This window comes from Sebastes umbrosus, chromosome 20, assembly GCF_015220745.1.
Source record: "Sebastes umbrosus isolate fSebUmb1 chromosome 20, fSebUmb1.pri, whole genome shotgun sequence".
NCBI lineage: Eukaryota > Metazoa > Chordata > Actinopteri > Perciformes > Sebastidae > Sebastes > Sebastes umbrosus.
Window position 1 is genome coordinate 14,091,825 of NC_051288.1, and position 15,276 is coordinate 14,107,100.

The 15,276-nt window shown below is 37.6% G+C and overlaps 1 protein-coding gene across 2 annotated transcripts; it reads left to right on the forward strand.

The window, feature by feature from the left end:
* The first annotated feature begins 118 nt into the window (after positions 1 to 118).
* Positions 119 to 13,394, forward strand: smarcd2 (SWI/SNF related, matrix associated, actin dependent regulator of chromatin, subfamily d, member 2). 2 transcript variants are annotated; one of them, XM_037755656.1, is made up of 14 exons: positions 119 to 435; positions 572 to 767; positions 3,260 to 3,456; positions 6,396 to 6,438; positions 6,538 to 6,660; positions 7,083 to 7,202; positions 7,853 to 7,948; positions 9,222 to 9,323; positions 9,435 to 9,596; positions 10,093 to 10,190; positions 10,382 to 10,520; positions 11,053 to 11,175; positions 11,891 to 11,992; positions 12,115 to 13,394. In XM_037755656.1, exons 2-14 carry the CDS (start codon positions 627 to 629, stop codon positions 12,166 to 12,168), a joined length of 1,500 nt encoding a protein of 499 aa, XP_037611584.1. In that variant the 5' UTR covers positions 119 to 435; positions 572 to 626; the 3' UTR covers positions 12,169 to 13,394. The 2 variants fall into 2 exon arrangements, with proteins under 2 accessions (XP_037611584.1, XP_037611585.1); XM_037755657.1 differs by having other exon boundaries at positions 130 to 767; positions 10,385 to 10,520.
* Positions 13,395 to 15,276: the final 1,882 nt, after the last annotated feature.

Below are 15,276 nucleotides of genomic sequence, written 5' to 3' on the forward strand. Positions count from 1 at the left end.
ACCAAATAAAGGAAAAACAAAATGAAAACAAAATGAATAAATAAATGAATAAAATATTTAACCACGAAAAAAAAAGAAATACAAAAGTAAAAAACGTAATTTCCGACTAAACATACTTAAAAAAAAAAGTTAGATTAGGCGAGGATAACCTTTAATATCCGCTGAAATGTTGAACTTCTAAATTCCCGATGTCCCTGAAGGCAGCATTTGGCTCTGTGCGTGTAGGCAGTTACATCAAGTATACTTTGCTTTAGATGCTTCAGTTTATCATGTGTTTTCATCAGCCTCGCAGTGAAATAGCTGCTAGTTAGCGATGTTAAGACTTTAAGAACAAGAGGAGGAGGTGACAAAACAACAGAAGAACCACCACCAACTTGCTGTCCAATAAAACAAGCAGTTAGTTGTAGGCAGAAGCAGATCCCGGAACTAGAGACGGTAGGAAACGAGCTAGTTTGCTCGCTTTTTGTTGACAGTTTTCTAGCTGTCAAACCAACCACCACGACCTCGTTCAAAGTCACTGTACTCAGCTAAATAACTACTTAACCAGACGTTCATTTAGTGGCTTTGCTAGACTTGTTTTTGGTAGAAGTTTCCGTCACTTTGAACCCACTTGAAGATCTTGAGAGATGGCATCGAGAGGAGGATTCACGACGATGAATCTGAACACCATGAACGTTGGGCATGCTGCGGGCATGAGGTTGCCAGGTTTGCCCCAAACTCCGGCGGGATACCCCCGAAGCATGAGCAACGCTCCCCAGTACCCCCAGGTTGGTTTTTATATACTTATTATTTATCCATTTTAATAAGTGAAACATGGTAATTTAACTGAGCTAAAGTTGAGAGTTATCTTTTATAAGTTAATTTCACTTCTTAAAGTTAAAGTTGCCTTTTAAGAGAACATTAAATTTGGATTAAAACAAACATATATTAAGGTGAAGACAGATATCAAAGTAGGAATAACATTAAAAGCTCATTATTCTTTAAAACATCAAGGTGTGGACACTACTTCCGCATTATGAATAGGCTATGTAATTACTTACTGCCACCAAAAAGATGAGTTTAACCTTTTTAATAAGATAAGGATACCTTTATTAGTGGGGAAATTTAATAATATAATAAGAAATAAGTTATTCAATTTTAAGAGGTTTTTGATGATAAATTCAACAATGCATAGTAAATATTTAGCACTTGGTTATTAATGTATAAGATAAGATAAGATAAGATATTCCTTTATTAGTCCTGCAGTGGGGAAATTTGCACTGTACAGAAAACAAGATGCATCAGCTAAACAAAGTGTAACAAAATGTGAACCATTTAAATAGAAGGAAGTATAAAAATAGGAGCAGTATATACAGTATTGACAATAAACAGACTATTAACAAAATTGCACAAGTGGAAAATGATATTGCACAGTGAGAATTAAATGAAATTCCACCTGAAAATATCAGGTTATTGTCAGTTTTTTTGGTGTGTATGTGTAAGTGGTCTACTGGGAGCAGTGCTGGTTGTGGAGTCTGACAGGTGCAGGAAGGAAGGACCTGCGATAGCGCTCCTTCAACTGTGTATTCACAAGTATTTGGATATTTAAATTATAATTAGTTTCACAGATCAATGTTTTTTGTACACGTGTGAAAGAGACAATCACGTGGCTGCCCTCAGCCTCCTGTCAGTTAGCTTGAAAACAAAAGTAAGTTTATCATCACCACCATCTGTCAGAGCTAAGCCAGCATATATTATCCCAGTTTTACCACCATCTGCAGCTTCACGTGGTCTTTAGTTAATATGCATTATTACAGTTGTCTCATGTTTTAGTCAAGTCAAGTCAAAGTTATTTCTATAGCACATTTAAAACAACATGAGCTGACCAAAGTGCTTTACAGACATAGGCAGAATAAAAACAGGTCAACAGTGCAGACACAAAATCAAACACATCCACAGACAAGATACAATCCATGAGTAAAAGACTGTTATAATGAGCATTATAAAATAATGTTAGTTAATAATTGTTAGTTAGAGCCATATGGGTTCAGATATTTGTTTTTCTGTTGAAGGAGTGACCAAAAAAAGTAAGCAACAGTGTTAAAATAGCAAAATCCACATACATTGTTGTTGATAAATCAATTAAATTTGGTTTATGTCAGACTATCACTGAATTATATAACAAGTAAGACTGTCAAGCGAATAAAATTATTTAATCGCATGATTGTCCATGATTAATCACAAATTAATGACACATTTTTTTTTATCTGTTCAAAATGTACCTTAAAGGAAGATTTGTCAAGTATTTAATACTCTTATCACATGGTAGTGGACAAATGCTTGCTTTACGCAAATGTATGTATATGCTGTATTTATTATTGGAAATCAATTAACAACATTAAACAATGACAAATATTGTCCATATATATATATATATAAAGTAAAGGGGAGACTTGTGGGTACCCATAGAACCCATTTTCATTCACATATCTTGAGGTTAGAGGTCAAGAAATCCCTTCGAAAATGGCCATGTCAGTTTTTCCTCACCAAAATTTAGCGCAATTTTGCAGCGCTATTTAACCTTCTTCGCGACAAGCGAGTATGACATAGCTGATACCAATGGATTCCTTAGGTTTTCTAGTTTCATATGATACCAGTATCTTTAAAACTGAGCCCACTACAACCCCCGGAAAGATCGATTGCGTTAAAGAAATTCGGAGCGTTAAAACAATTTTACGTTAATGCGCATTAACTTTGACAGCCCTAATAACAAGATAAAGATTGGAACATCAAGAAAATAGCCACACAAAGCCATACACATACATGCAACAGATGTCACAGAAAATACGTACATACATGTCACAATAAAACATCGCAAATTAAAAACCAAATGTATGCACATATTCTACATTTATCCAAGAGATTCCTTTTCACTGCTTGATTTGTTTTTATTTACTACGACTAGTTCTATAAGTTATGCTAGACACAGTTTTCATAGTGGAAATACCCATTTCTAGCCACCATCTAATTATCCTTCCAAAATCTTCTTGGCTTTAAATCTGATATCAAAATCATCACATTTGGAGGATAAACCCATCTTTTGTAAACCAATGCTACAGGAAGAAAACATAACTAAAGCATCCCCGTACGTGCTTATTTTAATGACTACAATTTTCATTAAAAGAAAAGTAGTGAGTACAAGAAAGAAACCTGTTTTTTCAGAACTTGAAAATTCTTATGAAACTGAAATCATAGCTTAAGCTTCCCTTTTTTTCTTTAGCGCCCAGGGATGCCATCCAACAGAGTGGGGGGCCCCATGGGGTCAATGGGGGGCCAGCTGCCTGGTCCTTCTTATGGCGGTGGGAACATGTCCATGCGGCAAGGCATGGGTCCTCCAAGCATGGACGCGTCGAGGAAACGCTTCCTTCATCTGCATCAACAGCAGCAGCAAGAGGCGCTGGGAGGCCTAAGACGAGGGTAAACTGTGGAGAAGTGAGAGTGTTTGTGTGAGAGGAGAAGAAGAGAGGGAGAGGAATAATGCCAAGGTTGATTGATCAAGACAGCTTGGGGACAAATCAGGAAATGGCACTGTCTGAGATTTAGACTTTACTAGAGCTGCAATGATTAATTGATTAGTTGTCAACTATTAAATTAATCGGCAACAACTACTTTGATAATCGATTAATCGGTTTGAGTAATTTTCAACTCAAGTCAAAATTATCTGATTCCAGCTTCTTAAATGTGAATATTTTCTGGTTTCTTTACTCCTCTATGACAGTAAACTGAATATCTTTGAGTTGTGGACAAAACAAGACGTTTAAGGACGTCATCTTGGGCTTTGGGAAACCTGATCGACATGTTTCACTATTTTCTGACATTTTATGGACCAAACAACTAATCGATTAATTGAGAAAATAAACAACAGATTAATCAACACTGAAAGTAATCGCTGGTTGCAGGCCTAGACTTTACTGTCACATAAATAGAGCTGCAACTAGCAGTTGATTAATCTGTGGATTCTTTTCTCAATTAATTGTTTGGTCAACAAAATCAGAAAAAAAAGCAATTTTCTAAGTGCTTGTTTTGTCTGGATAGCAGTTCAAAAACAATACTGTACATTCCATTTATGATTATATGAAGCTGAGAAAAGCAGCAACTCCTTACATTTGAGAAGCTAGAACCTGAAAATCAACAACTCGACTAAACAATTATTACAATTTTTTTGCCAAACCACTTTTTACAGTAACAAAAACAGAAGCAATGAATAAACAATTAATTATTTCCTTGCGATACATTTGAAATACTGCAAACTCTTTCATGCACATCACATTTCCTGCAACATTTCCTGTTTTTCAAAACCTATTTTTTCTGACTTTGACTGACTAAAACAAACAGCCATGGCCGAGTCAAACAGATAGATTTCCTCATAGTATTGTTATTTTGTTGCCTTTTATGGTGTAATGATACCAGAAAAGTGTTCATGAGGATCATGAACATCAACACAGGTTTATAGCAGACAGGATTACCTTAAGGGCGTTACTAGTAATGTTTTCTCAGCCAGGACAAAAACTACAACACTATGTTTGCGTACTTAAAAGATTCTAAATGAACACTGTTACATCCAGTCGGAAATGTTATGCAAGTTATAAAACCAAAACTTGTATCTTGTCATTGAATTTTAAATATATATTTTCATACACAAAACTGAAGTAGTTATAAGTCATAAAGATTCCGTGTCTAATTTTGCCTGTTTTGACTCATTAACAATATAACAACACCGCTATTCATTCAGGGTGTGTTTTTCTCTCTGAAGTCTGTTTGTGCAGTTACTGTGCCGTTAAAAGCACAGCTCAGATCACACAGACACGAGGACAGGGCGAGTATCTCATGACTGGCCTTTGCTGTCAAAGCAGCGGACACGAGCGGGTATTTTTTACTTCAAGCTGCTCAGCGATGCCACGCTCATAAATGTGGTGATCCGTGACCTGAGGCCGCATGTACAGTTTCATCTACAATGAACCTCAGTCTCGTCTTTAAAGCTTTATTTCATAACAAAGTCCTCAGTATAGGACGAGTGGAGTGCCACAGTGCTGGAAGCAACAATCTGAATTTTCATTAAAGAGCTCGGGTATTAAAATTAACCATAATGAGGGGGAACTGTGTAATTTAATTAACGAAACAAAACAGCTTTTATGAAGTCAGTAGCGATGATGATGAAGTGTCGAGGGGAGAGTTAATGAAGAGACGGCACTGGCCAAAATTTTGTTATTGCACTATGAAGTTTTCACAAATAATTGATAATCAAACGTAATGAATAAGGCCTTTCTGTTAATCTTGCATGCGTCAGTGTGGTCGGTTCCTCGTAAAGTGGTTAAGGAAGGTCGTTCTTTTAAAAGTGTAAACGCTAAATGATGAGACAACATTGGCAGCGTAGTACAGTATGTCCTAGTTTGACTGTTTTAGCCATTGGATCTTCTATATTTTAGAGAAAGCATATAGGTCATGTTACGGCTGTGTATTGGCAAGAATCTGGCGATACGACACGTATCATGATACAGGGGTTACAATTCAATATATTACAATACTGTAAGCAAGGCGATATATTGTTATTTTTTTTAATTTAATTTTAGGAAAACTGTCATATAAAGAAGATGTATAAAATTTGAGTAAAAAAAAAAGTTTACTTTTTTATACATTCAGAAAAGTGGGATCTGCATTTGCATTTATCACAGTCCCCGTAACATCCAACATCACTGCACTACTTTGAGAAGGCACATACACTGAGAAGGAACATCTCTCAACATCTCTTTGAGTTAATCTTTGCATGTAAACTTTTATTTAAAAATGTATGCTGTGTTTTTGAGAATCGATACAGTATCACAAAACATAATATAGCGATACTCAATATTTTTGATATTCTCTTACACCCCTAGTTCAAGGTTCAAGGTTCTTTATTTGTCATTTGTCAATTCCAGCAAAATAATCATTGGTAATGCAAGTCTTTGCTCTCAGGTTCCTTCAACAATGCTCATAAAATATGTATATATAAAAGGGGAAATCACAATAGTAAATGTAAAAGCAAAATGATAATCTAAACATAAAATAGTGCAATTAATATAAATATAAACATAAGTAAGTATAAAATAGATGGGAAAACTGAATGTAAACAGGAATGTAGTATGTAATAATGACTAGTACTACAAATATATATACTGAGGTGTAGACAGGAATGTAGTATGTATAGAGAAGTAATAAATATGTATGTATACACACACACAGAGGTGTAGCAGTTTGTAAAACAGTTAAGTTCATGTGGTCAATTCATGTTTGTGTGGTTGTTTTTTTGTTTTAACAAAATGAAGATATAGCGCTTTGGAAATCAGGTTGTTTATTATCTTTTCTGTGTGTTTTTTTAGAGCAAAAAGACGCAAGATGGCCGACAAGGTTCTCCCACAGAGGGTAAGAAAGTTTTGACCCCCCCTGAATCATACTTTAGATGGATTCAGTTTGTTCCCAGTTGGCTCTGTATTCCTTTAATATTCATGCTCTGCTGTTTAGATCCGAGACCTGGTCCCAGAGTCCCAGGCCTACATGGATCTCTTGGCGTTTGAGAGGAAACTGGATCAGACCATCGCCCGGAAGCGCATGGAGATTCAGGAGGCCATCAAGAAGCCCATTATGGTAGCTCTTAACAAGAGTGCATTGTCAAGGATAATTTGAGATAACTTTCAGGCTTTATGTAATTTTGTAACGCTGGATTACAGGCATCATTTCCTGTAAATCCCTCGTGTTTAAGTAAGAATGCAATCTGAATCCAGTGTGGAAATGTAGAATATAGAGAGGGAATTACAGAATTTAAATATATTGGCTGGCTGTTGGAGAAAAATGCCTCCTATAAATAGTATGAAAAAGCTTCGATTTCATAAATACCTTAAGGATTATAACTTTAAACAGTCTTGATTGACCAATTTATGACTTCAATGTTATGTCAAAGATCTGCCTTCACCAATCACCAAGTGTAGTTTACAGTCTAAATCCTAAATGAATCTTAGAGTTTTTACTGCAGTTCCTGATATATGTGCTTGTCCATCTCTATGATGCAGCAAAAACGCAAGCTCAGGATCTACATCTCTAACACGTACACCCCCGGCAAGCCGGAGGGTGAGGACGCAGAGAAGGTGTCCTCCTGGGAGCTGAGAGTGGAGGGAAAACTTCTGGAGGAAGTATGTGAACCACTTTCTTCATTTGAATTGTCTTGCTTGTGCTGTTTCGCCATTGTCCCAGTGTAGTCCAACTCCCAAGTATTTCAGTCTGTGTTATTGTGTTTCTGAAAACATCAGTCACTCAGCTCTGGTTGGCCTGTGTCCTTGGCTCAGACCACGCAACCAGATGTGTGTTTAGAGCTCTCCCCACTCCACCCCACACCTCCTAACACACACACACTCAAGCTCATGTTCTGTTCTGAAACAAGGAATTGAAACCACTGGCCGTTGCATACCATGAGCTGACAAGCCTCCCCTCCCTCCATCAATTCCAGCTCCACTCATTGTGTCATCCGGGGCCACATGAAGGAGGATTTTCTTGTCAGTTAATTTCTCTCGTCAGGCTCATATGGTTGAGGCATGCGTGGGAGTTTTGCATGGAGCAACAGAAACAGAAAAGGGATGTGAGGGAGGGAGTGAAAGTTGTGCAAACAGACTTTAAGTTTGGAGAGGGCGGGGGCCCAACAGCTTTTTCTAGTTGTCTACAGTTTTGTTCTTCACCACCCCCAATGTGGTCAAACAATGCAGACTGACACAGCACAATAAGAAGCCATAGTTAGATAACAATCTGTCTTTTCACACTTTTTTTTAATGCTCTTTTTGTTCCCTAGCCTGGCAAGCAGAAGAGGAAGTTCTCATCTTTCTTCAAAAGCCTGGTGATTGAGCTTGATAAGGAGCTCTATGGACCTGACAACCACTTAGTAGAGGTATGACATCATATTAAAGGCATTTGATGCAACCATCTCAGAAACATTTTAGGCACACAGACAACAAAATGTTCTGAGACTGCTATTGGCTCACCAGCCCCAGTACATTTTTCAGCACTGGTCAGAAAGTGGAGTTCAGCTGGAATCATTCAAACTTTTGGAATCAATCCTTTCTTCTCTTAAAGGAACAGTGTGTAACATTTCAGGGGGATGTATTAGCATATTCATAACTACATTTTCATTAGTGTATAATCACCTTAAACTAAGAATCGTTGTGTTTTTTGTTAGCTTAGAATGAGCCCTTCATATCTACATAGGGAGCGGATCCTCTTCACGGTGTCCGCCATGTTGCCCCACCATGTTTCTACAGTAGCCCAGAACCGACAAACCAAACACTGGCTCTAGAGAGTCATTCACATTTTTATGTTACCTGAAGGCCACCGTAGGTTTTCAACACGCCACCGTCTGACTTCCGTTGCTCCTAAAGTAGTGGTATAATGGTAAGGATGTCCTCTGAGCGAGGCAAACGGCGTTACCACAGTTTTGCACAAGGCGGCTCACTTTGCCGCAGTTTCGGAAAGGGAGGAGTCAGCGGAGGGGTACTCAGATGGTTGCAATCCGCAACCACACCACTAGATGCCGCCAAATCCTACACACTGTACCTTTAACAGCTCTTGAATCTGGAAGATATCCTACCATGTCTAGTCCAATCTTGTTTGACTTCCAAAAATTATATTGATATAGATATAAGTTTGGTAGTAACTATGTTCTGTCATATTTTTAATTGACACCAAAAACAAGTATTTGGTATCTATGAACTCATAACAAGTTGAATAGCAAAGATATTGCACACATATGCAGTATAAAAAATATATTTAAAAAAACATTTAATAAACACAATGTTCGCGTTTTTCAAAAATCCTGACATTGTCTATTGATAAACGTGTGATTTATTATTATATTAGTACAATTTTCAAAGTTGTACTGTTAGATACCTGCCTAAGTATTACCGTACCAAATTTCGAGACTTTTGACCAATCAGAAAAAATGTTGAGTTATTTTTCCTTATCATACTAAATAGAGTCTTCATTTCACAAATGGGTTAATAAAAATGGCACTGTACCAGTATCGTCTTGGAGCATTTGCTTGTATGAGTCCACTATCTGTATTTATATCAGATATTTATTATCTTTTTATTTTGTTAACACATTTCAGTTTAGATTTAGTTTTAGCTCTAATTGGACTTGATGGACTGACTTACTTTATCTTTCAGTGGCACAGAATGCCCACCACTCAGGAGACGGATGGTTTCCAGGTCAAAAGGCCCGGCGACGTGAATGTTAAATGCACCCTCCTGCTCATGCTCGACCACCAGGTACCGCCCATTTGCTCAGTTAACCATCTTGCACACAGTCGTATGCCTGGATGCTATGACTTTCTTACCTTTTTCAACCACCACTTCTTTTGTCCCAATGTTTTTTTCCAGCCCCCTCAGTACAAACTGGATCCCCGGCTGGCTCGCCTGCTGGGTGTGCACACACAGACGCGGGCCAGCATCATGCAAGCCCTTTGGCTCTACATCAAGAACAACAAGCTGCAGGATTGTCACGAGAAGGAGTACATCAACTGCAACCGCTATTTCAGACAGGTGATGGGATGGTTTTTAGGCTACACCGAGCAGCAGGATGTTAGCTCACCACTTAAGCATTTCCCGGTGTTGCTTTGACATTTGAAAATGCTTTCAAAATAATTTTTATGTCTTATATCAAACGTGCAGAACCTTGTTTTTTTACCCCTCAAACTAGTAATCATACACCTAATAGAGAGAGAAGTACCGTAATTTGTATCATCTGTAGGATTTGTACCACGATTTGTAATTTAAGTGTGTTAATTATAAATTTTTCAAGAATAGATTTTACCTAATTTGATCTCTAAATGAGTAATTTATACCGTCAAATTAATAATTTGTAGCTTTGAATTTGTACGAGGTACACAACAATTAATGAGTACTGCGTTCATTGACTGTATAGGACTTCAAATGTGCAGGTTTTTATGTTTTAATGCTCGTGGGGAGACAAATTGATAATAAAACTTTACCTTCATCATGTCAAACTTGCTCTGTTTTCTAACCAATTGCTGTTCAGATCTTCGGCTGTCCACGCATGAGGTTCTCTGAGATTCCCATGAAACTGGCTGGCCTGCTGCAGCACCCTGATCCCATCATTATCAATCACATGATTAGGTAGGGAAGTGGGGATCATTATCACTCTCACTGTGTTATTGTGTTACCAACTGTGTTGGTTATAAGATTTAATTTTCAACAACAATACATTTATATGAGCTGGTGACGGGCCATCAGTACTCATTCCTGCTCCTACAAGTTTGCATCAACTCTTGACTTAAATTCTGTTCTGCTCTCTGTGCGTCTTTGAGCAGTGTGGACCCAAACGATCAGAAGAAGACGGCGTGCTATGACATTGATGTGGAGGTGGACGACCCACTGAAGGGCCAGATGAACAGTTTCCTGTCCTCTACAACCAACCAGCAGGAAATTGCTGCGCTGGAGATGAAGGTAAGGCATAGTAAGGAATAGTAATAAAAGGAAAAAATGTGTTTCTGCTTCCACAAAAAACAAACACACAGGCAACCAGAGCCGACCACAGAAGATATATTCTAAATTATGGATAAATAAAGTTAAAATTATAGACAACAATACAGATAAAATATCTACCTATATCTACCTTTTACCATACCTTTTAATGGAACCAGAAAACACAAGTCAGGAAATTAAGGGCATTTTTGCTATTAATAGATAGGATAGCAAAATAAATAAATAAATAAAAAGATTTTAAAAAAATAATAAATAAATACAATTTAAAAAATAATAATAATAAAAAAAGAAATAGATGCTTGGAGATTAATGTAGCGGGTTTCTCAAAAAATGTCAAGATGGGGCGCCACATTCTGTAAAATTGAATCTCTGTTCCCCGAGTAGTATAACGGATTTTCTATAGTTTTATACAGGACATAATGTCCATTTAAGTTTATCTTTAAAATAAAATATTTGTTCTCATGTATTACTGTACTGGTTGTGTTCACTGCAGATTCATGAGACGATTGAGTACATCAACCAGCTGAAGACCGAGAGAGACTTTATGCTGAGCTTCAGCAACAAACCACAGGACTTCATCCAAGACTGGCTCAAGTCTCAGTGCAGAGATCTGAAGGTAAACATGTGCTCCCACCACTAATGATGTATGGACGTGTTTCTCCACAGGCGTCTTTATCGGCTGTCTTATACTGCTGTTTCGTTTACACACAGTATTCCTCAATTGTGTTATGTTTTCAAGCCTACTACCAACAGCAGTTTGATCTGTTTTGTTTAGTTTTTTAAGAAAATATTTCAGTATTACAGTAAGGTTGTATTCTAATCTTCCACTTATTTAAGCGTATATGGTTGTTGTATTTTCATGATGACCCAAACAAATGTTTGTGTTTGTTCATATATTTTATGCAGTAAAATTTCCCCAATTTGAAGATTTTTATTCCAAAATGCTTTGCAGGGAAAGAAATTACCCGGCATAGATTTCCCAATATTTAATAAAAACATGCTCTAAAATACAACTATTTTGTATGCGATTGTGATATGAAGTCAGTTCACCTAGGCAAATTAACAGCCGACAAATCCCATCATTCCCTGCACCTGTGACGCACCTGTGCCGAAACAAACTGAACGAATAAACATATTGAAACACAGCTTCAACAGTCAGATATAAGCAAAAACAAAAGTATTTTGCAGCATTGTTTGCTCAAATTAAGTCGAGGGACTTCGATGCAAAGTAAGTTGACCATTTAAAACATTATTTTGGTATTTGGGAATGAAACTGTGGTTCATCTTCTTTAATGATATATATATTTTTCTTCTTTTTTTTTTTTCGTCAGTTGATGACGGATGTGACAGGAAACCCCGAGGAGGAGAGGAGGACTGAGTTCTACGAGGCGCCCTGGGTACCAGAGGCAGTGGGCAGATACGTTTACTCCAGAGTAAGGAATTAAACAGCCTAATGCACTGCTTAACAGTGTACATGTTTAACAGATGTATTAATATAAGGTGAACATTGTTATCAACTTTAATATGCACTAACACTATCCCTTTTTTGTTTCAGTTGCAGCAGAGAAGACAAGAGCTGGAGCAGGTGCTGGGTATCCGACTCACCTAAAGACACATTCCAGAGATGTTTATTCATCAAATGTTAACGTCTACTCAATCGAAATTGGATTTGCTTGGAAAAGAAATAAGCTAATGTTGCAGCTTAAAAGCCATCCTCACTGACATGGTATGATAGACCAGCTTCTAAGTGGGATGCATATAATATAATAGTTTTAAAATCAACAAAGTATACGGGACCAAAGTGATTAACATATCCCTGATAATACAGTATGTTTGCCTTGCATTGTCTGTCATTTTGAGCCTGTTCAAATAATCGTTCGCCTTGTTTTGCAGTATGTTTCGTTTATGGTACAATATCATTTTAAGCATTGGTGCTGTCTAGGTGTTTTTCACCATCATATTGTTTGCTATTTTGAAAAGGGTGTCTGTTTACCTTCCCATTTGAAGCCATAACCTTTACAAAGGAACAATACCTGATTGTAGAATTAAGCTTTTCATTCAAAATATATATCCATACTTATAACATTTTACAACAGAAATATATATATTTTAGTTCAAAAAATACATTTAGATAATATGGTTTATATTCGTTAAAAACATAGGAATTCTTCAGATGTCTCATGAGTTGGACAGGAACTGATATGCCAACAATAATTGCTTGTATGGGTGGATATATCATTTGAAATGAAACATTTCTTTGCTGTGCAAGAAAGCTTGATTGAGCTCCTTATTTGAGTCCACTGTCCAGCTGTAAATCAGCAGCAGTTTGTTTCCACTTCTGGGATGTTTACATGCTGTTTTCATTTGTTATTGGGGTTGTCGGGGTTATTGTAATGCCAGGAAGAGGAACTGTGGCAGGCTGTTTGGATCGAAGGGTTCTTCCTGGAAGATCCATACCTCCCAAGAAGGTTAACTGGTATTAATAATATAGGAATGCAGTTGTAGTGTGTCAACTAAACAATGCACCAAATTGTTGTGTACAGTTTACAGTTCTATGAGTTAACTTTTCATTGAAATGCTATTTTGTTAAGATTTTGTATGAGAGGGTTTCCTGAATTTATTTTAAACATTCCATGTTAACAGATATCACTGTGCCAAAATTTGTATTTGGAAAAAGGCACTTAGAATTTGAGAAATGTTGTGTACAAAATATATTTGTTTTGTACAGCTTCTTTGTAAAATGTTTGCATGTTGCATGTCAATCAAAAGCCTTTATCTTTTATACATTTGGAGTATTTTACAATTTTACAATAAATATACTTGTTTGTTATTTCATCATATAGAAACTGTTATTTGCCCATGGTGTTATTGTTATTAATAATAATGGTGTGGGCTTGTATTCGTATCGTTTACTGTGCAGCCTCAGCTGTATGATAATAGCTGGGCTCATAGTGTGCATGTTAGGGCAGGTCTAAAAGCTCAGGTGCCTCTGAGAGCAGCAGTTTCAACAGGTCTGGCCGGTGTTACCTGTCTCTAACGGCTTTAGAGAGGTTTCACCGCTCCTCAAATAACAGCCAAGCCAGATACATCCTACACTTACTCTTCACAGAACTGCACCTGAGCTTGTCAAATGAAAATAGTACAAAGCAAAGATGTGACCAAAAGTTTACACTGAATTAAATTTGTTGATTAATCATACATGTGTTATTAATAGTAGATTAAGCTTTGAAGCTCAATTAGATAACGTTAAGTTAGTTAAAAAAGTATCACAAAGTGAACGTAGAAGCCAAAGCAGGTTAGGACTGAAAAATAATGTGTACTTTTTGAAAAGGGCCTGTCGTAAATTCGTGAGCCTGGTTTGATAGCTCAGGGTTTATGCCCTTTTCTATCCATAGGAAATAATTTGAGGGAGGAGAGAGGAGATGGAGGAGGAGCCCAGTCGGTGTTGAGGCAGCATGGCCCATGCCCGGCAAGTTGAGGAGTTTTTTTTCTTTCTTTTGTATATATATATAAAAAAATGTATCATTATTTTTTTCCCTTTTCTTTCTTTCTTCCGTTTCCTCATAACAGAATAAAATTAAATAAATATGGATAAAGCAAAATGGAGAGAATAATAAATTAAAAAAATAATAATAAATAATTAAATAAACAAATAAATAAAGAAAACTTTAAAAAACCCAACATAACTGGGCAAGATCAATATGTGACTGTACAGTGTGCGCTCGAGAGGAGAGGTGGGGGTGGCTGGCTGTCAGTCAGGATGCAAATCAAATTAAGGCAAGATTAAAAAGAATAAGATAAAATAAAGTAAAATAAATATAAATAGGTAGATAGATAGAGGTAAAATAATGATGGATAAGAGGATGGTGTTTAATAGGGTGATGGATAAAAAGATGATGTTTTAAAAGAGAATGATGGATAAAAAAGGATGATGTGGTTGTATGTGGTGTGTGGACTGTAACTGGAGTTAAAGGGACTGTTTGTAACTTTTTAAGCGTATAAATGTAGCGGGTCGCCACACATGCGCACTCGCATATGCGCGTTCGCGTGTGGCCGCTGCCTCTCCTCCTCTGCCTGCCTTCACTCAGAGAGCGCGCGCGTTCTCAGCTCGCTCCACCTCTAGACGTGAACGCGCGCTCACTCCACACTGCAGAAGAGTTGGTTTAGCTCTGAGAATATCTAGTGAATGTTCAGTGGACGTTTGTGCAGAAATAAATGCTGCAGCTCCTCCAGACCAACAGAGGTTTCCCGTGTCTTGTGAAGTGACGGAGCTCCTAGTAACGTTATCATCTCGTTACCGACTGGGTGCCGGTGTCTCCCTGCTCTCTCCGGCTGCGGGCGGAGAGAGCAGGGAGACACGCTGCAGAGCCCCGCTGCTTCAGCCTGCACTGAGGCAGTAAAAGCCAACACTAGGATCAGATCTAAATCATGTTCATGGAGAGACCTTCGTCTGGTCAGCTAACATTACTGCCAAGCAGCTGAAATATAGAGTGATATTGTGCTTTTAGCTGACGTGTGTCGCCTCACTGTTTTGAGCGATGCTCGTTCAGGTATATTTAGAGCGAGCAAGCGCGAGCTCGACGCTGACTTTCGTTGATTTCACGGCCACAGGTGTCGCTGTTAAGAAGCATTTCTGAAAGTTACAAATAGTCCCTTTAAATGTGATCAAGGGTTAATATTGGTGATGGTGGAAAGAGCCTCTAGGTGGCAATGTGCG

Coding starts and splice junctions, on each gene's coding strand:
- smarcd2 (XM_037755656.1), top strand. CDS start 627: ATGGCATCGAGAGGAGGATTCACGACGATGAATCTGAACACCATGAAC. Junction 9,324..9,434: donor TGCTCATGCTCGACCACCAG/GTACCGCCCATT, acceptor GTTTTTTTCCAG/CCCCCTCAGTACAAACTGGA. Junction 10,191..10,381: donor ATTATCAATCACATGATTAG/GTAGGGAAGTGG, acceptor TGCGTCTTTGAG/CAGTGTGGACCCAAACGATC.